Source organism: Antennarius striatus, chromosome 4, assembly GCF_040054535.1.
Source record: "Antennarius striatus isolate MH-2024 chromosome 4, ASM4005453v1, whole genome shotgun sequence".
In the NCBI taxonomy this organism is placed as follows: Eukaryota; Metazoa; Chordata; class Actinopteri; order Lophiiformes; family Antennariidae; genus Antennarius; species Antennarius striatus.
This window is the reverse complement of record NC_090779.1, coordinates 7,749,781-7,772,227: the sequence shown is the minus strand read 5'-3', so window position 1 is coordinate 7,772,227 and position 22,447 is coordinate 7,749,781. Positions and strand designations below refer to the sequence as shown.

General features: G+C 41.7%; 2 protein-coding genes across 2 annotated transcripts; one reads left to right on the top strand and one right to left on the bottom strand.

The window, feature by feature from the left end:
- Nucleotides 1-198: 198 nt before the first annotated feature.
- LOC137594620 (aquaporin-9-like) lies at nucleotides 199-4,934 on the top strand. The gene is made up of 6 exons (XM_068314260.1): nucleotides 199-708; nucleotides 901-1,027; nucleotides 1,875-2,012; nucleotides 2,186-2,304; nucleotides 3,008-3,225; nucleotides 4,213-4,934. The coding sequence occupies exons 1-6, from the start codon at nucleotides 631-633 to the stop codon at nucleotides 4,421-4,423; spliced, it is 891 nt and encodes a 296-aa protein (XP_068170361.1). The 5' UTR covers nucleotides 199-630; the 3' UTR covers nucleotides 4,424-4,934.
- Nucleotides 4,935-8,254: 3,320 nt separating this feature from the next.
- Nucleotides 8,255-22,393, bottom strand: LOC137594341 (disintegrin and metalloproteinase domain-containing protein 10-like). Its single transcript, XM_068313758.1, has 16 exons — nucleotides 22,263-22,393; nucleotides 20,189-20,339; nucleotides 18,508-18,626; nucleotides 18,237-18,395; nucleotides 17,595-17,695; nucleotides 16,754-16,903; nucleotides 16,203-16,295; nucleotides 15,940-16,123; nucleotides 15,076-15,239; nucleotides 14,784-14,967; nucleotides 14,007-14,157; nucleotides 13,724-13,907; nucleotides 13,511-13,619; nucleotides 13,167-13,387; nucleotides 12,947-13,073; nucleotides 8,255-11,119 (listed from the first exon to the last, which is right to left on the bottom strand). The coding sequence occupies exons 1-16, from the start codon at nucleotides 22,327-22,329 to the stop codon at nucleotides 10,917-10,919; spliced, it is 2,367 nt and encodes a 788-aa protein (XP_068169859.1). The 5' UTR covers nucleotides 22,330-22,393; the 3' UTR covers nucleotides 8,255-10,916.
- Between the last annotated feature and the right edge of the window lie 54 nt (nucleotides 22,394-22,447).

Here is a 22,447-nt window from a genome sequence, read left to right as displayed (position 1 = left end):
ACCCCACAAATTAAGGTGCATTATGGTTCAGTAAAGTTTGTCCACAATAAAATCAGATCCGATTGAAAACTGAACAGCTGAAGGTGTCTCTCCATTGTAAGTATTAATATCAAAGCCGTTGGAACAGAGATGACTGACACGTTTGTGCGGTCTTTAAACATTCAACAGGTAAAGAGGGTCACTGGTAAAAGGTGAGAGTTTCATGATTCAGTATTAAAGGAGAATTACCTCTGCAAAAGTATGTGTGAACAACTAGTTCAGCAGTTTATAATTTCTCGAAGATTTCTTCATTTGCAGACCATAATATCAAAAGATTGAGAGAATGTGATGAAATGTCAGCACGTGAAGGACGGTTGAAAACCGACAGTGAATGCCAGTGACCTTTAACCCCTCTGATGAGGCCCTGTTTCAAATGGATCATTCTGCCTACCCTCTGCTGGGAAACCTGGTGTGTTGGGGCTCCAAGAGGAGCCTGATGGTCCTACAGATGGATCAATGGCCAGAGCTGAATGGCTGCGGTCTGTTAGAGGTGGAGATCTGACACAAGAGCTCTGACTTCCTCGGATTCATCCGACCGGACTTTTGCTACTTTAACAGCCGTTGATACACAGAAAACCCCACCACAGAAGCATGAGGAAACATTGTGCACTCAAACATGGAATACTCAAGGAATTCCTGGCAGAATTCCTGGGGACATTTGTTTTGGTTGTAAGTAACATTTACTTCCATAAAAATGTAGATATATTTTTATATCTGACCATCTTCATTTTGCTTCAAACTTTGTTTTGAGTCTGGTTTCATTACGCTGACCTGTTTACATTTTGAAATGTGTATTTTTTAATGACGTTGAGTTTTAGTGTACTGAGGTGAAGCCGGTAAACCTGCTGTGTTCTCTGTCAGTTGTTTGGCTGTGGTTCCGTCGCTCAGACCGTCCTCAGTCGAAACACGCTGGGAGAGCCTCTGACCGTCCACATCGGCTTCTCTGTCGGACTGATGATGGCCTCGTACGTCGCTGGTGGAGTGTCAGGTAAGAACAGTGTCATACTCTCCTGCATATACATGTGCATTTCCACTCCAGTAATCGCACGTGAGTAGTATTCATGAATAAATGTCAGGAGGTATTTTTGTGTATTTACATTCTGTCAAGTTAACTGAAAAAATGTCACTTTGTTTAATTCTCTTTATCGCATATTCAGCCTCTTCAGTGCATTTAATCTGCTGTTGCTAACAACAGCTTCTTTACATTAAAATAATGAATAATTATACCAACATCTTGCAGGCTGGATTTTATCTGTTATAAAAGCATTTTTACTTTTGAGCAGCTTGAAATAATATAACTTTATGGCTTCCCGTGCCAGCCCTGTGCCTCCTCCACAGGTCTGGTGTCAGCAGGAACGTGCCGGATTCAGTGAATGTGAACTGAGCATTGATTTGTTAGCGCTGGTGCACAGTCTCACCGAGGTCGTCCATAACCCTGGGCTCTAAATGTCCTGAAAACTGCATCGATCACCAGCCACGCTCATCTCTTTATGACATAGACCAGGTTCAGTCGGAACGAGACCGCCTGAGATTATTTCACATCAGAGACCAAACTCTTTACTAAGCAGCTAGAGTTTTAAATGGTTTTTATAAATAAAGGCTAGCGTCCTGTGAGCACGACGTTTTATTTAAAGGTTGAATTTGTAATAAGTCACCATTATTCTGCTTCTTTGCTCGTGAACAAACCTAACAAAACCCTGCTGGCCCCCGGGGGCCGCTCCCCTTCTGCTGCCCCTCGTAAATGTGACGCCTCTCTAATGATGGAAGGGATATCATGCCAGACACCCCCACCCACTTCACCCCTCTCCCACTCCCTGCTTTGTCCTCTGTCCCAGGGGGCCATGTGAACCCTGCTGTATCTCTGGCCATGGTGATTCTGGGCAAACTGAAGATCTGGAAGTTTCCCTTCTATGTCATCGCTCAGTTTCTTGGTGCTTTTGCTGGAGCTGCTGCAGTCTTTGGGTTATACTATGGTGAATAGAACATTTCTCCCTTGCACATGCACATTGGTCCACAGTTATTTGTAATGACCTCAGAATGATTCTATCAAACTTGAAAAAAGCAAACACTCTTAAAACCGGAGGTGTCATCCATCAGTGTGGGATCCCTGTACAGAATCTCAAGTATATTTCATTCCTCCTCACAGATGCTTTCATGGACTTCACCAGTGGGATCCTGTCGGTGACGGGAATCAATGCAACAGGTCACATTTTTGCATCCTACCCCGCAAGACACTTGTCAGTCCTTGGCGGCTTCATTGATCAAGTGAGCTCTGGTTGCTTTCACTTCTGCTCTGCACCGCCGCTCCCCTTCAGGCTCAAAATACTGCAAAGTCTGGCAAATGTAGCTAATGCAACATTGATTGCCCTATTTAGTCTGACAAGCCCATCTCTCCGGCTCAGTTTTTGGGGCTAATGACCCATTTCCTGGCATTCACTGGGAGGTCAAATCTATACTATCAGCAACTTTTAAATCAGGGCAGTGATCTAAAAATGACACGCCATGTCGCTAAATGTTGCTGAAAACCAGGTGAGGGGCTGTGATCAATGTGAGCCTCTGGTAGTAGTAATAATGGTATTGTCATACGTAGCAGTGATTGCCTACAGGGGTGGACAATTCTCACAAGAGGTCACATGAGAAACCGGAATTGTGCCAGAGGGCCACGCCAACGATGACTTCAACTTAAATCTGCTCAACATTCTTCCATTATAAAAATGCATTAAATACTTTTATTAGCTGGTATTGCTAATTGGAAGAATAAAACACTGTAGATATGTCTTCTCTCACACCAACTACCTTCATGTCCTCTTTCACTGCAAAAAAAATATGACACTTACTCATTTCATTTAAAAAAGATGCTTATGAAATTAAACAAAAGTGTGTGTGCACAAGGTGAGGCAGAGAATGGAGAGGTCAGATGGTTCGCGTCACATGAAACACTAGTGAAAGCGCTGTGGCTCTGCTGCAGGTGGTGGGGACAGGGATGCTGGTCCTGTGCATACTGGCTATCATTGATGGTGGAAACATCGGAGCTCCCAAAGGCGTGGAGCCGCTGGCGATAGGCCTGATCATCATGGCCATCGGTGTGTCCATGGGACTGAACTGTGGCTACCCGCTGAACCCCGCCAGAGATCTGGGGCCTCGGCTGTTCACAGCTGTAGCAGGATGGGGCATGGAGGTCTTCAGGTAAGTGTGGGGTAGAAGAATGGATCAGGATTTCTCTCCTGGACATGGTTAAAGGCTGCACAGACATTTAAAACCTGCTATGTTTTCTCCTGCATTGCTTTGTCTGTCTGTCTTAGCAGGATTTTACAAGAAACACTCTTAGAAGCCTAAAGGGACGGTTTGCCATGAGAAACAGAGTAACTTTGGTCTTTATTTCCATCTATTATGCATGAACTACCAGACAGACTTGAGTGAAACTTGTCAGATGGATTGGGATAGTAGCAGCAAAGGGCGCATAAATTAAGAGTGGATCTGCAAATGGATGGAATCAAGAGTTTTTAACACCCCAAACGGGGCTTTATGGACTGTTTTTGTCAATTTTAATTTCAATAATTTTTACAAACGCGATTCCACACTCCAATAAATTGTAGGATAATAGTGATCATTATTGTTAAAAGAAGAAAAGCTCGAAGGCAAACAATGCAAAATTTGTTATATCTGTTGTTAGTCTCATTCACATCAGAATGAGACTCACTGAGTCATCAGACTGCTGTTCTTCATACTTAGTTTTTTTAGAGAAATACCACAGTATACATCTATAATCATCATCGTTTGTATTACTGTTTGAATTGTTCAACTGAGTGTAGTCATTATTTTTCCTTACTGGTTTAATATTATCTGTTGTAAAAAATTTATTTTTAATGAGAAATTATTTTAGTCCTTTAATAAATCCATTTGAATTTGATGAATTGTTTTACACATAAAGTAACAGCATCCGTTCTGTATTTTGTATCACTGCTGGTCAAGCCCTACCTTAACGATTAAATTAATTCATAAAACCCTGAAGTGAATAACGATGAGGACCTGGGGCGATGAAGTAGACATAACGTTACATAACATCACATGCACCGGGCAGATGGGTCGATACTGGTGATCGATCCAGTGAACCACAGTGAACCTGGTGTGTCTCTCTCACTCATTACTCTCCTTCTGCTCTGATGCCTCCAGCACCGCAGACTACTGGTGGTGGATCCCCGTGGCGGGGCCCATGGTGGGCGGCGTGGTCGCAGCTGTCCTCTACTACATGCTCATCGAGCTGCATCACCGCCGCGATGAGCCGGAGAAGCCCCACGAGGAGGAAGAGGAAGATGAGGATGAAGATGATGAAGATGATGACAGCAGTCTGAAGGACAAATATGAGATGATCACCATGAGCTAGAGAGACTCGGACCTCCAGGGCCGACCGTCCCACTCAGCTGATTTACAGCCAGCCGCAGGGGCAGGATGGGCTGCTGCTGCTGTGACTGACTGTATGTTAGTTTAAGCTTGTATTAGAACACTGACCAATCAGAACACACATGTAACACAAACAGGAAATGGTTTGGATGGAAAAGCTGCTGCTCAATGAACTGTGGGTGTCTTATGGTGTGTGGATGGGAATACAGAAAGGTTTTAGACCAATACTGTTATGTCTCCTTTTTATGTTTCATAAACACTCAGTACTGTAAGCTTCATAATGTTTTAAATGTAAATACTGTATATATTAGAAGTATTTGGTTGTATTCACATGACTGAGTTTTGCATGCCTCTATTTAGCTTTGCTCCCCGCGTCTCCGGTGGCTGTGATAAATGTTTTCTTCTAGTAATTATTTTATTCTGTTGTGAGTTGTAACCCACCTTCCTGTTCATTAATTGTATTTGAATAAGTTTTGATTCATCAACAATAAAGTATCTATGACTATTACAGATTCCATCATCTGTTGCCTCATGGCTGAATAACGTGAGCGTTTGTGACATATATCCTCATATGTCACCTAAATGTCGAGTAGACCTTAATATTTCATGTGTTCAGGTGAAAGAGGACAGACAGAGGAGGTACTAATCTTTCCACTAAACATTATCATCACACAATTAGTCCTGATTGAGCGCCTTCGCCCGATTAAGAGGTGGATCATTTGTGTTCAGTTGATTGCACAGGATGATTGCTCCTCATGGTGCCAGCTCACAGTATGGTGCTGTAAAATATTCCATTCTCCTGTTTAATGTCTTTATCTGGATGTTACGCTGGTGGATAGTTTAAGATATAAAAGCAATTTGGATAAATACAGAAAATTATCACATCAAAGTCTGAGCACAGAGAAGCCGTCCTGTCATGATGCGACTACTCCCCAGTGAAAAAGAAATTCCCCTCTTTAAAAGAGTATGATTTCATAGTTGCATTGAATATAAACCTTCGAGCTGAATAAAAATACCCTAAGTGACTGAATATTTAGCATCTCAGTATGCTAACAGAGAGGTGTCTGCATTGGACTGCTGCAGGGGAAGGTCATGTGACCCTGTGGATCACATCACAGATGACATGACTTCTCACATCAGTTTGTCGTGTGCACAAACCATGATGGCATGCATGGAGCAGAGAGGGAAATCAGTTCGTATAGACTGAATGTATGCTCAATAGCAACACATGTCCAGGTGCATGTGATTCACACGTTTCCCACCGCAAATGTGATGCAGATTGAAGCTCCTCCTCTGATTCAGCCTGCGTTAAAGGAGCTCCGACCGGCCTCCTCCAATCACAACAAGGAGCGCTCCTCAGAAATCTGCCTGTGACTTGGCCTTCCTTTGTGTCTCAGTGAAATCACAATAAACTGAATAGGCAGAGTGTGAGGATGATGTTAAAGCCTGGGCCAAAAGATGGAATGACCTCATTCTGGAACATCAGATTTATTTAGTCGATGCGTTTATCCAAAGAGACTTATGATACATGCTTTCAGCCGTGAAGATACGATCAGTGAGTCTTGCAAATGCGATGATTCATCAAAGATGACAAACAGATTCATTTTGATGCAATAAGATGAAGAAATTTGTTTTAAAATGTCAAAGTGCTTTCTGAAAACCATTTTTACGCCTACAACAGAAGGTTAGTTCACTTTTGTAATTTTGATGACAGATGCCGACGTAATTTTTTTGACCAACAGATGAAGCTGCCTTCTCACCTGATGTGCAAAAGAATGGAGGGCTGTGATGATCCAGTAGAATGACCTTGGATAATAGAGAGTTCTTGTTTATGCTGTAACTGTGTTTCCTCTCAGTTGTAGAGTCTTCAGGGTCAGATGATGAGTGTTGCTGCCTCTTTCCTCAGCCTGGTGTCATAATAACATTTCTTAAATGCGTGCAGAAACAAAAGGAAGCCGCTCTTTTCAACTGTGATGGAGCTGAATCTGTGGATGCACAATGATGACAGCATCGTACCCAAAGCTGGGTCGGTGGGTGACATCAGCTTGTGGAGAACTGTGTAGGAGCGGATAATAGCATTGATGTTACCCATGATATGTATAAATGCACAGGAATGCACCTCCGTCTTTATTATCTACATAATACTGAACCCGGTGACTGTGTGTGTTGTTTGTGGTCCGACCAGCGGCTGCAGCTGAGGGTCCAGATTGAAAATCAATAGCAGGCCACATTCTAGTGCATGTGAGCTCCCAAGCTCTGTTGCACACTTTCCCATGGTGTTACATAATCAAATAATCATGAGGAACAACAAATCATCAATATTACACAACCAATGTATAAAAATGTGTAAAAAAAACAGTAGGATTACAATTTGAGTCCACGTTTGGAGTTCTGCTCCTCGATTGGTGGAAGAACTCGTCAGAGAAAACAGACGATAAGTTGTGTACGACTCTGTGAAGCTGATAACTGTAAACGCTTCACCCACAGCAAATTTGGCATCATCCACTGCATCCATCCGAGTGTTAAATAACAAAATACTAAGGAATTCACAGTCAATGACAAATTTAAAACACGGCTACAGGCACCAAAAGAGAGACGATCAGTCAGCCATTTTTTCCACTACTGCTGTTCATACACAATAATGCACATGGCATCAAAGTCTTAAACGGGGAAACACAGAAAATGTCTATAGCCCAGATTCACAAATGACAATTTGTAACTGATGGCTTTACAATCTGTACAGATTTTATATCTTCAAACAGGGTGAGTAAAATCTTCATTAAAACACCAACGGGATAAGAAAAGAAGAAACCTAGGAGAACCACGAAATCTCAGGATTTCTGGTCACTCGCTCATCAACGTGGTACCCAGGCACACAAAGTCACACTTCCTCCTGATAGCCTGTCACTGGCAAAAGCCAGGAAAATGGTAAATGAAAAAGGCAGAGAAACTCTGGGAGAAAACTCCTGGGGTGAAGTTATTGACACGGAAACTGAGTCTCTGCAAAGTGAAAAAGTAGAAGTAGAGAGAGAATGAGGTAGAGGAGTAACGAATATAAAGCTGTGGAAATTCTGTGGAAAATAGAACCTTTCAGATGTTCTTTGACCTCAAAGGTACTTACACTTTTATATAGACAAAACAATATCCAGTTTTTATCCATTTAACATTTCATTGCATATTGAAATCACTGAAACAAACTGTTAAACTGATTCACGTTCTTATCCTTTGCAGGGTCATGAGGGGGCTGGAGCCAATCCTAACAGGCTGCTGGCACGAGTGGTTCGTAAATACATAACTATGTGAAAGAATCCACAAACTGCATCCAAATTCATGATGAATAAATTCATGGAGGAAGTTTTTAGTCTGCGTATGGTGGAGAAAAAGTGAGTAACTGAACATATAGTGAGCTTGACTGATGAATAATGCAGAAGCTGTTCTTTATCCATTAAGCATCCACCTTAACTGAAATGAATTTAGCTGAAGAAGAGACTTGTTAAATTTGCCCACAACTTAGAATCAAGCACCTGAAACTTCTCCTAACGTCAGCCTGTAGCATCTTTTCTCAGACTCTTCCTGCCCACAGCTTCCTCCACAACGCCGGTTTGTAGCACAGGCGAGCAGGAACGATGCGAAACTCCATCAGTGACATCACCAGAGTCCCAGGAGACATTATGCAACTGCTTTCCAGGTTCAGCAGTTCACGCTGTGATGAGTAATCTCCACACGCAGAATGTGGAGTACCTTTTAAACTCTGCACAAACACCTAAATCTGCAGCAAAGGACGAGAAAAAAACCAAAGACAGCACACATCCCAGACAGTAAACAGGGGTCTATTTTATTTTGAACGAGTCTTTTAATTAATGCATTTCAAGTACTCCAAAAATTACATCTCTTTGCACAATACAATTTGAAATCTTTTTTTTTTTTTTAGTAAAAATGTTCAAAGTGAACAAAAATTTCCGATACTGTATAAAACACAGTGAACATTAAAATCAGACAGTAGTATTACTTTTTAATCTTGTGTTCTTTCGGCCTACATCACCTACAACATTTCAACTCAATTTGGACATTTTCAGTGCACGTTTATCTAAAAACTTTTACCAAGACTACGAAATCAAAAAGAAAGAAAATTTACAGGCATTATTCTTCTGCTCTTCTACCCAAACCATGCCACAGGATAACGAAGACAAAAATGAGAATGTAACAATAACTCCATCACCCTGGATTGTTTTCTCCATTGATGATGGTGTAGAAAAAGCATTATAAGCAAACCCCATTTCAATCAGTACACGTAAGAACATAAATAACTTAGAGGAAAGGAAAGTCAGTCACAAGTGAACGTCTGTGAACGACTTGTTCTGGAATTAGAATACAAAAAAATGAAACAGATGTATCAAAATGTAATTTTCATCTTCAAATGAAACGCAAATTTTTGAAGTACTGTACAAGTTTACATGTAAATTCTCCGAGCTTCACAGGTGTCATCCAGCCCGGGAGGTGAAATTTAAAAAGAGCTCCGTTTTTGTACAGACATGAGAAATTACAGCGACCGTTCGGCCTGCCTAATTCACCTGTCATGAGAAATAAACTGTTCACTGTGAGACGCATTAAATCTAACGTCCTCTCCAGTGCACGTGTGGGATTATTACAACCAGGACAGTGTTGTAAGATATTAGTTGTGATTAGTACTGCATGCATTTAGAAATGATAATGCCAGGAGAAAATAAAGTCAGAGCACAAGAAAACATCCTTTGCCAAATATATGATGCAAAATTTCCGGACTTATTTTGTTGGTACAAACATTTTTGTCAACTTCCTATTGGCTGGTGAAATGCTTACACAGGAAGTAAATCCTGGGATCATGGACAACACATAGAGTTTTATGAAATCCTTCCGGCTATTACCATTTTCCAGGAAAACACCTGAGGTCAATGGTCTTCTTCATCTTCTCTATTTAATGTGGCTTCAAACAAGCTACCGGTTCACCCCCCCCCCCCCCCCCCCGGTTCACAAACGCGGCACGCAAGTTTCATGCGTGTGAAGTTTTATGGCACGCTGAAGAAAACTCACACCGATGTCAGCATTCATGAGAGGTGAGCAAACTGAGGAATGTGTGAATACGGAGACAATACTGCTGCGTTACCTTCTTCCACACAGTTTTAAGACTAATATGAATAGCTGTCCAACAAAGAGTGTCATATCAGTGTTACACACCTTGGCCAACCAATCAATCATCACATCAAATGTGTTTGCATGCCCACATTGAACTTTTCTTAAGACTCGCTATCGGAGGAATATTTATTGAATCTTACAATTTTTTTTTTTGTACATCCACAGCGGAGTCATTTTTAAATTTGTTTCCACACTCATGTAAACTAACCGCACCACGCTTAGTTTACACTTCTAAGCTAAGCCACAGCAGCCTTCACTTTCTCTCGCCTTCATATCTGAACAGGTAGAATCCTCATCAGCCTCAGTTAGTGGTTATTCCTTCTTCATAATCAAAAACAACTCAGTAAAGACAATAAAAGGTGCACCAAACTAGGCGATCTTCCCTTTCCGTTCCCACAACTTGATCTCATCCAGCTGGTTACACAACATGTTAGCAAGACAATAAAAAGAAAAGAAAAGAAAAAGGGGGGATCTTGAACAAAGAAGGCCTTTAAAGTGGGATATGGTGGCCTTGTTGTTCAAAAATCGAGCAAAAGTGTGAAAGAGATCCACCTGATTGGATGACTGCTCAGAGAACCTAATGGCATTAAATCCTCAGCAGCAGCACCCAAGGACCTCATCACAAACATCATTCCTTCAATAATGTGTTAAGAGTCCTGAGAGCACTAACCAAAAATAAAAGAAAAAAAGTGAAGTATTACACATTTACAGTAGCAGAAATAGTTTGTTTTCACTTATGATACACTAAATATTTACAATCACATGCAGAAGACCGTCTGCACGAGAGACTGGAGCTTGTGTCTTTTGCCGTTTGACATGTGTAAATCACAAAAGTGCCGCAAATCCCCACTGAGTGTCTCTCAGTCCTGGCTAGAATGGCGAAAAGAAAAGCACAGAACAATTCACCAGCAGCCACGGGTGTGTCACTCAAGAAGATGTTGCAAAGAAAGAAAAAAAAAAAAAAAACGAAAAAAGAGAGAACACATCACAGAATGTACTAAAGCTACACATGATTCCTTAACTCCTTGGCACTCCTTAAAAAGAAAAAAAGGTGGAGAAAGATGCTATAAGTCACACTGCATTGGAAATGGCTGATGGTTGAGTCCAACTCCACAAAGAGACAATAAAGTTGCGAGACAGTGTTTTCTCTTTTTCACCGTGTCTGTTCTGTCTGTAGATGGAGGATATGATGATGAGCACAACCATGTCAGGCTTTTCTTTGGATGGAGTGACGCTTTTTGTTCCCACTGTAGGCACAAGGAGGAGCCAAGGCATTGGGGGCGGGGGGACAGGATGCAGGGGTCTCAGCGTCTCATCTGACCCATCTGATAGTTCTCTCTGGGCTGACGGTGGTGCCTCTGGGGCTGCCCCTGCCGCTGGGGCTGCCTCTGGGGCTGCCGGCCGCCCCCGTGCCCACCATGTCCGTGCTGGTGGGAGTGTGGATGCTGCGACTGGTGTTGCACCTGGGAACTAGCATGCTGCTGCGCTCGCCGTCTCTTCAAAGTGCCTGTTGGGAGAGAGGTGGTTAACTGAGCTTGTTAAAAAGACAGACTGACGGTTCACTCCAAACTAAATGGCACTCGGTGACATCGTGTCGCTGGTTCACACGCTCAGATAACAGCTACCTCACGCTGTGAAAGGAGTCGGAGAAAACTCCGGTGGCAGTTCCTGTCAGACCGTGGAAAATCAATACTGATATGTGTCAGAAGATGCGATGAAAGCCTAGTGAATCGTAGCCATTCAGTTTGAGGAAGAACAAGAATGTAATAGTCTAAGGGGGATGAGTCATCAGCTTCACCGCTGTTGAGCTCTGGAGATGTAGCAGCAAACAACTGAGAAGAAGAGACTGCAAGCACGCAATCACTCATAATAGGTGAATTTCGAGTATTTCTAGTATTTTGATGGTTGGCGTCTTGTGTACGGTACAGATGCCTGAGTCAGTGTGACAATAAATAAGATCTTACCAAACTCCTAAACTCCACACACAGTCACCTTGTGTAATTCATACCACAATTTTTCTCTTCTAATGTTGTAAGGAGAAAAAAAAATCTAACAAAACCACAAATTCTGTGACGCTGTGTATTCACCAGCAGTGATGTATAGGTACAGGGTTGACAAGCGTTCAAGCTTAATTTACATGTAATATGAGGGATTTTATTAGCATGTTACTGCTGTTTTCAGTACAGTATGTGACAAACATGTCCATGTTTGTAATCCCTACTGCTGCTTTTTTAAAAAGAGTATGAGATTGTTTCACTTCCTCCTGAAGTTACAATTTGGTCCCGAAGCTTTGAAAGCTGCAGTCAGTAAAAATGAGGGGAGAGTGGACTTAAATTGAACATTTGAGTGAGTACCCCCCCCCCCCAGGCTGACTTCAAAGCCCCTCCCTGCAGAGGAAGCTGCTGTGCTGACCAAGGGAAGACCCATTTATGTTCAAGGTTAAAGACATATACCGATGAAGACGAAGCCATTTTGTATGTATCTGTGAGGGTTTAATGGATACAAAAGAAACAGTTCTGCTCCACTAGAGACAGTCGGGGGCAGCAGAGCCCTCATTCAAGCAAGTGTGACAAACGTAAACACAAAATAAAAAATAATATAGAAAATAAACTTCATGATGATGTATTTAATAGCCTCACAGACCACCCTGTCACCTCCCCTTTTGCGCTTTGCATTGACTTGGTACATCATCATCACCTCCTCTACGTCACCACCTTTTGACTCTTCACTGCCATCTTGTGGATGGAACCATGTCAATGTGAAAAGATGCATGTAAGTCAGTAAATGGGAGAATAAATAAGCCTTGACATAATATGGGGGTGGGGTGTGTGTTGGCAGAGGGATGAATCTGAGCTCTGATTGGTGGATTCTGACAAACAGATGCACCAGATGAGGCTATAGCAACCTGTTTTTATCTACAGACTATCCATCTTTTGAACTGCTGCAAGAACGGTTCCAGAATTCAAGTTTCTTTTATTATAGCTACCTACTGCAATTTTAAAGCTTTACATCAACAACTTACATTTCAGTGTTTATTATGTTCTGCCTGGTGTATTTACAGATTGAGACACGTCTTGAAAAAGCAGCTTTTTTCAACCTAAAATGTGACTGGCTAGATGCAACATGCTAGACTTCTTGATTTCAGGGGATGGACACAATATAACAAGCACTATCGTTACGGCAACCCTCCAACTAGACATGTTTCAGTGCAGTGGAGTGACATGAAAACGCTAACCAGAAACACAAATGAATACAAACATAATCTGTCAGTGAGATGGCTCAAGTTACATTTTCTTGGCTATCATCATCTTTCTGGATAAATCTGTGGACTCACCTGGAAGTGGTTTTGGTGGTGGAAGTTTGGGGTTACTGCTCGGTGTATGCACGCTACAGATCTTAATGAAGCCGGCCATAAGCATGATGAGGGCGATACCCATCAATAGTACCGCCCACCAATGGGCCTGGAGAACAAAGCAGAATCAACCACAGTCAACATGGGAACACCTCACACACTCATCAAACCGTCCTGTCAGAGTCCAGACGCCGACACGTACCACAATCCATTCTGCTATGTTCTCGTAGAGCTCTGGGTTGAAAATGGCCTTCTTCAGCCGGGCCAGCGGTCCATCTGCATCCACCAGACGGCACTTCATGAACACATCGCAGTAGCCCTTGAAGTCATTGCACGGCGAGCCGGCCGGCAGGGTGGTGACTTTCTTGTTGAAGAAGCGAGCCAGACGCTCTGATCCTGTGCTGCTGCACGTGTTGGGATTCACTGCGGAGATCGATCACAATCAACACAACACAAATAACAGAGAAAACATCTCTAGCGCATTTTATTAAATATGTAAATACGTTATGTAGTTCACAAGGTGGGGAAAATTAGAAAATGACTGACTGTTTTCCATGCAGCACACGTGGCAAAGCTCAGTCTCATCCTTGCCATCTTGGCTGGCGCAGGTGCACGCCTCAAGTCCATATTTCTTACAGATGGAGCCAGAACAGCCCTGTGTGGGAGGAGCACGAGGACGGGATGATCAGACACTGACTGCTATGAATACAGAGCTACTAGAACAACCAGTTCTTTTGGGCTTGAAGTCCATTTACTCACCCCGTTGATGCAGACTTGTGTCTCCCCGTGGCAGGCGGTTAGGTTGGCCTTGGGCTCAGATGTGGGGCACATGGCACTGCCTCCGTTGCACATGCCCTGGTGAGCGCACTCCGACTCCTCTCTGCATTTCTCATTACGACCCTTGTAAGTGCATTCTGCCGTACAACAAGGACCCTGGCTAGGACTGGTGGCAAAAGAATAGTGGTTAATTAAGGTGTTGGAGTATATTCTACATTAGTCATCAAAATGTTCAAGCAAACAAAAACTGAAAAATATCCCTCACCTGCAGACTTTATTGTGCTTTAATTTGCACTTCTTGTTGTCAGCCTGGTTTGCATCATAGCAGCACAGGTCCCTGCACTGATCACTGTAGCCGCAGTCACACTCCTCTCCTGGCTCCACCAGGCCGTTTCCACAGATGGGCTGGCCAGACTCTGATGGAAAAAATAAACATTCAGTTCACTCTCGAAAAAACTGAAACATTTTGCGTCATACTTTGAATACTTGTACCAAGGGCTACTGGTGTATTTAAAAAAAAATCGGACACGTACAACAAAGTGTCTTTTAAAAAACCCCCCAAAGAAATACTGCTCTAAAGAAAATGAAATGCCGCAATAACAGTGGAAACAAAATGAAAATGCAAATGAAAAAACAGATCCTTGAGAGGCCAGTGCAATACGGCTTTCCACCAGATGTTCTTCAGCAAATTAAAGGACAAAGTGTACAGTAGCACAGGGACAGGTAAGAATGAAACTCGGGCACAATAATCAAAAGCTTGAATTGGTACAAACTTAAATACTCCATTAAGAGTGGCACTTCAAAAACATATTAATTACATATTCCACAAAATGGCAAATACCGAAATTAACACTGGACTGACGCCAACCAATGCGTTAGCAAATCTCTATCTATCTGCCCCAATAACATTAAAAACAATCTCCCACCCTTTAATCAAGGACAGCAGAATCAGAATAATATTGTGGTTTAATTTGAGAAATAAAATTGAGCAGGTAAAATGACTGTCCATATTCAGACATATCGATATCATAATTGGACGTACCAACAAAGCAGTTGCTCCTCTTTTTCTCCAGCACCTGGCTGATGTTACGGACGCTACAGACAGAAAACTTGTTGTTGTTCAGCTTGTCTCCTGATGTAGCTCTAGCATACATTATGTAATTGCCCCTCTCCTTTTTGTCTTGGCTCTTAGATTCTCCTGGGGTACATTCGGACCCAGAGTCATGCTGAGAGGGACAGGGGAAAAAAATCTCAGGCTCAGAGAAAAAAAAAGACAATTAATGCAAGTTGTTCTCTCTCTCCAAGCATAAATGTGACACATCTAAGACACTCACCGGGGAGCCAAAGTTGTGTCCTACTTCATGTGCAAAAGTGATATGAGAGACTTTTGGTGGTACGTGGGAGGCATAGTTCTGTACAGTGATTATACCAGTGTTGAGAGACTTCTTTTTTCCATCTGAGTACAGCTTGCTTTTTTCACAAATGCCTCCGGAGCTCCCTGGGAAGGAAAAGCAGAAGTTGTAACCAAATTTAAAAAGCGCAACCGTGGAACACGAAGGCTCACTGAAGACAGAGAATTGGATTGAAGTCCAGCAAATGTCCACATGACGTGATGCCTTATTTCAAAATGTAATGAGCTATGATTTTATGAGCATGTTTACAGTACAAACTGTGTTTGACATCACCAACAGGAGACGCATAACCTACTCTACAATAATTTAGGATTTCAACAGAGCAGTACTTTCCATCAGAACTTCAAATTAAGGATGCAGCACTGAAATTTTTTTTATTTTCCCCACATCAATAACAGAGTGCAACCAACCCTCTGGGAACTCTCACATCTGCATTTTGACTGGGTTGTACATTTATTAAGATGGTTGGTTTTCGTACAGTCTGAATAAATCAGCATGCTAAACCTCGAACCCCACTGATAATTTCTTGATAAGACTGCAGTGTACAATACAGAAAATTCACAATGAATGAACACGGTAAATCACACATGCTTTCTTGCAACGATGTAATTATAGTCAGATTAATGAAAATCAAGATCAGGTGTCCCAGCCGACCCTGTACCAATAACACAGTTATTGGTATGTTGGCTAATTGTTTAAAGTAAGCATCTGTTTGTTTGAGATGTTTTGCTTCAAAAAAATACAGCAGATTCTTTGTACTTGATTCTCAGATGGAAAACTGCCTACCTGAAGGGGCTCCGACCCAGGCCAAACCCAAAACTCCATCATCAAAGTCTCTGTCGGTGAAAACATAAGCCAAGCAGTAGTCGTCGTGGTTCTGCTCCGAGTTCAGCTCCAGGAACTTCTCCACGCCGATGTTGGCAAAGCGGAACGGGTTGGACCGGTCTCTTTCGTCACTGGTGGTGTTTATCTACACAAGAGGATGAAGAGTTCAGTCGGACAACAAGACCACATCCACAATGCTGACTCAACGTTAGTTCAAGACATACCCTGATCCTTTTCACCATGAAGCTGATGTTTCGAATGCCCATGAAGTCTGTGCCCTGATAGATAGCATCGATGGCCTTCACGTGACTGGAGATCTGAAAGAATAAGACACAGACTTCATTCCTGCGTGGGAAACCACTCAAAACACTTCTAAGTTAAGAATTACAGAGGTAAAAACACAACTAGAGCTGATTCCAAGGATCAAAATCAGGGTATTCCAGGGATATTTTAAAGGTATGATTTGGGATAAATTAAGCCAATCAAAATGTGTTCCTTTAAGGGGCGTCCACTAATTACCATTTTTGGTATGGAGGCTCTGATTTTTAAATTAAAACAAAGTACATCAGACTGAATTGTTTACTCTATTATCAGTGTTATGACTCACCCCATTTAATGGAAAAAAAAAAAGGCATTCCATCTGTAATTAGCCCTTATAGGCTTTGATGAAACGGTTGGTTAAAAATAACATCAGACAGAAACCCCACACACTGACTGTTAAACACTGACTGTGCTGCAGCATTATGTGTCGTGTGTGTCAGTGATTGGCTGTTACCTGAGCGATGACAGCCTCCCTGCTCTTATAGTACTTGTAGAACAGGTGGTCAGTTTGAATAAAAAGCTGGCATGTGTTCTTCTCCACCTGCGTCATCCTCTTCTTCCTCAGCAGCACTGGATCACTAGAACCTGTTTCAGAGTGGAGTTCCTGAAGGGAGCAGCAACACAGATGAAGAGAACACAGGCAGATAAATAAAACATAAGTAAAACATTCTCAACCAAATAGTGGCTGAATAAATAATGTACATTAGTTTTAGGCCATGGCTTTTGCATCGACAGTGAGTGAATGAGGCACAACCCAAATAAAAAACATACATTGAAAAACCTAATGGATATACATCAGTTCAGGCCACCATCCTTCTTAGGACTTGAAAAGTCTATGTAAAAAAAATTGGATGTTTTAGATTGTGTGCTCCATAAAGTTTGAAATTTAGTATCTCCACGGGAATAATTGCTTAATGGACATCTGTTGGACAGGAACAAAACCTTTTTCCTCCTATTGAAACGAGCTACTAATTCATCAGTTATCCTTAATTTAGCTGAGAGCAGCCATGACACGGCTGCTGCTGCTGAATGTAAAGTAGTCTAAGTTCTAATGTAATTAAAATGTACAAATAGTAAAATGAAGAAACAGGTTTTGACGAGCCTGGTGTTAGGGCCGTTACACGGCATGTGTGAAATGTCAGCCATCCTGTTACATATGGAAAGAGAGGGGTAACCCTATATGCCCCGTTGGTGGGCGCATCGAAACGGTATCTGTGGGTGGTGTGAACAGAATAATGGGAAAGCTAAACTACACATCCTTAAATCGTGTAAGGGTTTGCGGAGGCGAGTTTCACCTTAGGTGGCTCCTCTACGACAGAGACCTGATACTTCTTCATCCTTTCAAACACTGAGCTATCAGCGCAGCCTCCCTCTGGACCGTACTTGTGAGGGTAGTCTGAGTGAGAGAGAGGCAGACACAACGCTGTTAGGATTATCGAAGACAATGCTCGCTACTTAACCCCCGAGTCACTCTATTTCTGGCACTATTCATGATCAGCTAATGCATGTACTTACGCACCACTTCAGCCTAGCCTTGCTCTGTGAGCTGTTATTTTCCTGTAGCTCCTATTAGTGATCCCTTTCACTTTTCAGTTTCTTCTCACACACTTACTACATCTACACAAACGGTTCAAAATTAGGGGGTGTCTGTGTAGTGAAGTAAGCCCTGTGCTCACCATCAGTACCGACATTATAAAGACTTCTGAAATGAGTCAGTACCCAGAGAGGAAGATCCTGTTACTCAGCTAATGAGCACCCTGGGTCTCCGTGTTCCCTGGAGGGGCTCACACCTGTCTGCCTCCATTAGGTCAGCCTCCCTAACCATTTACTTTCTGGATCGTGCATTTGCATATCATACATCCAAATACACCTTCTCCATGGTTAAAGAAAAAGGGCTTATCAAAGTATTTGCATAGCTAAAGTTGCAGGGGACTCACGAATGTCGTCTTCATGATAGATGACAGAGTGGAAGGGAACATCTTTCTCCCCCAGGTATCTCTCTGCAGGTTCCACATAGTAGGTGCCCTGGTAGCTCTGAATGAAGCCCTCAAACTTACCATCCACCACAGCACCATGGGCTAGGGTTCCTTTCTCACCTGGGCATTTGAATTTCAGAAATATCATGATCAGATAATTAAGAAGAGTCAGAAAAAAACGTTACAGATTAATGCAAGTGTAGAAGAATACATTAAAAATTGAGGGCCTTACCATAGATTTCTCCACTGTAGATATGAGAGGTGTCATACGGAATCTCTTCTCCTGAAACGTCAACTTTCAAATCTTGGGCAAACAATTTGGTATCCCTCTTCATTCGTAAATTAAAATACCTGTAATTAAAGACATTAAACTATGGGCAACAGGAAAAGACATGTGAATATGATGCACATGTTACAATGTGGGACAATGGTGCTGTCTAAATTGTCAGAGGTTTTGTTTCTGAGCTGTCCCAAAACTGTCTACTGATATTATTCGTGTCACAGAGTGTGAGTCTATGGATTTGGGAGTGGAGATGAATATGGTCTCACTGAGAAGTAAACAATATTCACTCAGCCTTTGAGTATAAGGAGAATGCGAATGAAATTGAAAAAAAAGGAGAAAAGAAGGGCATGGTTTAGCAGAGCGAAAACATCAGAGCAGTTTTTTGTTGCAAAAAGGACACTGGTGTCTTTATCTTGTAACAGAAGGAACAGGAAATCAGGAAATTTGGAAACAATGCGCTTTTTGTTGAGCAAACATGCAACTGGGAAACCAAAGGTGATACAGTACACCATAGGTTTCATGTAACACCTAAACAAGAGTCTTATTTTATGCATGTATTGTATGTAAGGTACTGTTCTCTTGGATAGGAAAATGGGCTAAAAACAGGATAACCAGAGCTCTTTGTAAAACACACATTGGATGACTGTGATCACACCCAACACAATGGCATCGCAATGGCTCTCCTGTACATATACAGAACCTGTTACAGCATGAAAATGTGAAGAACATTAAAATTTGATCAGAGAACACATGCATATGGAAAACAAGCCTGCAGAGGGTGGATTGTGTGCTGTAAATTAGGTGTAAGAAATCTGCGCTGAGTTTCTGACTACATCATGAATTCAAAAGAAAAGCAGCTGAAAAATTCCTGCTCTCCAAAGGAAAACACGTCTTCCCTCTGAAGTTCTGTTTACACAGCTCTTATCATTCTCCTGCCTATTAAGCAGCGTCAGAGTTTGAGAACAGGCTGCTCTCCTCAAGGCAGGATGATAACCAACCTTCGCCGAGCTCCAAGCCAGATGGTCTTCACTTTGTCAAAGAGCACATAGACACTAATTGCAAATGAATCTACCAAACAATCTCCTAAATTAAATTAATTACCTGTAGTCCTGTGTCGCTAAAACGACAGGTAACAGCAAAAACATATTTACCTTAATTTTAATTTCATGTTTTCTATTCATTTAATTTGTTCCAGCAAAAGCTCCAAGCCAAGAAGGATACAAAAAGAAAATGAGCAAATCTTCACAACTGGAGAGCTGAAACTAACATCCTGCTAGTTATTTCTAACCCAATTCTAACCCTAACCACCAAAAGATGTGCAACTTTAGTTCCCATGGAAATCATACAAGCCACACAGACTTGAACCACAGCTTTGATCAAAAAACTATGCTCACTGAGGACATGATGCCTCTGATTGGGTTTGTGATTTTATGTGTGCAAATAAAATTTCAATCCCACCTCATATCTCAGGCAAGGCTGTTCTTTAGCTTGAATCCTAAACATATGGGATGTGGTTTGCGAATACAAAAATAGGCCCATTAATAAGAAAAAATGAGAAAAGATACATATTGAAAAATAGAGCTGCTGACAAATTTTCCCCTCAGGTTAAAATCTGGAAAAAGTGACAAACCTTCCATGGGCATGAAAATCTAGATGAAGGAACTTGTCTTCATGAGAGAGCGCTCTCTTGGCCCTCTGATGGTTGTTGTGCACAAGCTCTGTGTCATAGGACAGGCCCTCATAGTGATGAATGTACTTGTTCAGCGGATTTCTATAGTGCCCTGTGTGGGGGGAAAAAACAGGAATTCCTTCATCAGCAAAAACAAGGAAAATGCCAGTTGTCTGAATCCAGAATCAAAATAAACTAAACAAGCATGAGTATGGATAGATTATAGTAACCTAAAATATTAATGTGCAAAACAGTCAAACTATAAAATGTTGGAGAAAAATACTAGCCTTCATCTTCATATGTTGCTACAGCGTTACCACAGTAAGACTGACATGATGACTATTCTAAGCAAATATGAAACACCTGTTTTGTGTGATAAACAATATATAAAGCATCACATTTTAAGCTATATGTGGCATCTGAGTATAACAGCAATGTGTTTTGCTATAAATAACTGACGCACAGCAGGTGAATGTTTGTGCTTAACAACAGATGATCAGCCAGACATTTGAAAGAGGGGATTCATATTATTAAGATTGCCTGCACACCAGTGTGGTCTGTTTTATTATTTGTTGAATCCATTTAGGTCAAACAGACACCAATTGAGCTGTGGTCATCAACAGACTCTTGTCTCACAGTGTCTCATCTTGTGGACATTAGAAAAAAGTGGTCCAAACTCCATGAATCAACCAGTAACCTTGGTTTGATAGTTGCAGGATACTGAACATACATTACTGGCAAATCTGCATACGATTACATCTTTGCCCCGTATAGTTAAGAAAAAGTATGTGCAGTAAATACACCCTATGTAATTAGTACTCTCTGCTGTGTAATTATGCTAGACTATTAAATCTTGAATTGGATATTCAGTGTAACCAACAAAGATGGGTAATCAGACCAGGATTCAGCTAGCTCCACATTGTGCTTTATGAAATATTAAGGTGCCAGCATTAAATTTTTCATGGAGCTGACTATGAGAAGTGAAGGCCACGACTATTTTACAATATTTGCTTCTCAAAACCATGAACAAATCCGAGTGTAAACATAACTCACAATTAGATTAATAAATTTCTATGATTACAATTCAGTTTTCCAGAAAAAAAAAACAAAACAAAACAGAACAACATTCAGGAAAGTATGTGGTGAAACACAACTATATCTTCTCAAGTTAATGTTAGTACGTAAAAGGCCCTGGAATAGGAAAAAGTTGTGATTGCTACTCGGGACAGTTTTGATGACATTAAAAACATTGTCGCACAAACATGACCCACACAACACAGAATATTTTAAAGCAGGAAATGAGAGTCCTAAATAAATACTGCACTTCAAAAGTACAAGATATTTAACGATTAGGAAAACAACTACGCTATGTGTACAGTAACATACACAAACATGAACACATCTATTTCTAAGCATACAATGACAGATTAAATTATTGGTACGCAGAGAAAATGTTTGTGTCATATTTGGAATCGTCGCGACTTGCAGAGGAAATAACATTAACGAGAAAGCCTTACGAAGTCACATTTAGCGCAGAAAACGTAATTATGCCAGCAGACTTAAAAACTTGCGTCATAAATACATTTAGGGCTATTACCATGTAGGTAACAAAATGTCACCGGTTAAATGCAGCAGTAGTGACAGAAAGCGTTCCGCTGGAGGCTAAAGCGGCAGCTAGCACAAAGCTAACGGTCCGTTCACAGTCGGCATCTCCGTCCTCTCATAACAATGGCTGTCGGTGCTATTCACACGATAACAACAAAACCAATGCAGCCCGGTCAACAAGCCCGGTGACAACACACAGACGCAACTCATCAATATTGGTTTATCTCAATAAATGACACCAATTCAAATTTGTTTTTGTGTAATGTACCATTTGTTGGCTTGGAGTATAACGACAAAAAGGGTGCAGTCCTCTTCACAACAAGCAGGCCCTGCTGATCCCTCCTGCTAGCTAACGGGCTACCAGCCGTTCTCTCTGCCGCTGCTTCACACATTCAACTTGTAATGTTTGACATGAATATTCCGCACTCACCTTGAGTGTAATGTAGCAAGAACACGAAGACGAAAACTTTAAGAAGAACCATAGCTCCCAAATCCATGGTTAGAGCATTGATACCGTTACACTTTATTGTCCTACTTAGACAGGCGCAGACGCCCTGAGTGTTTGTTGCACCTTCTTCTCATCGCCTCCTCTCCCCAGCGCCGTGACGTCACACG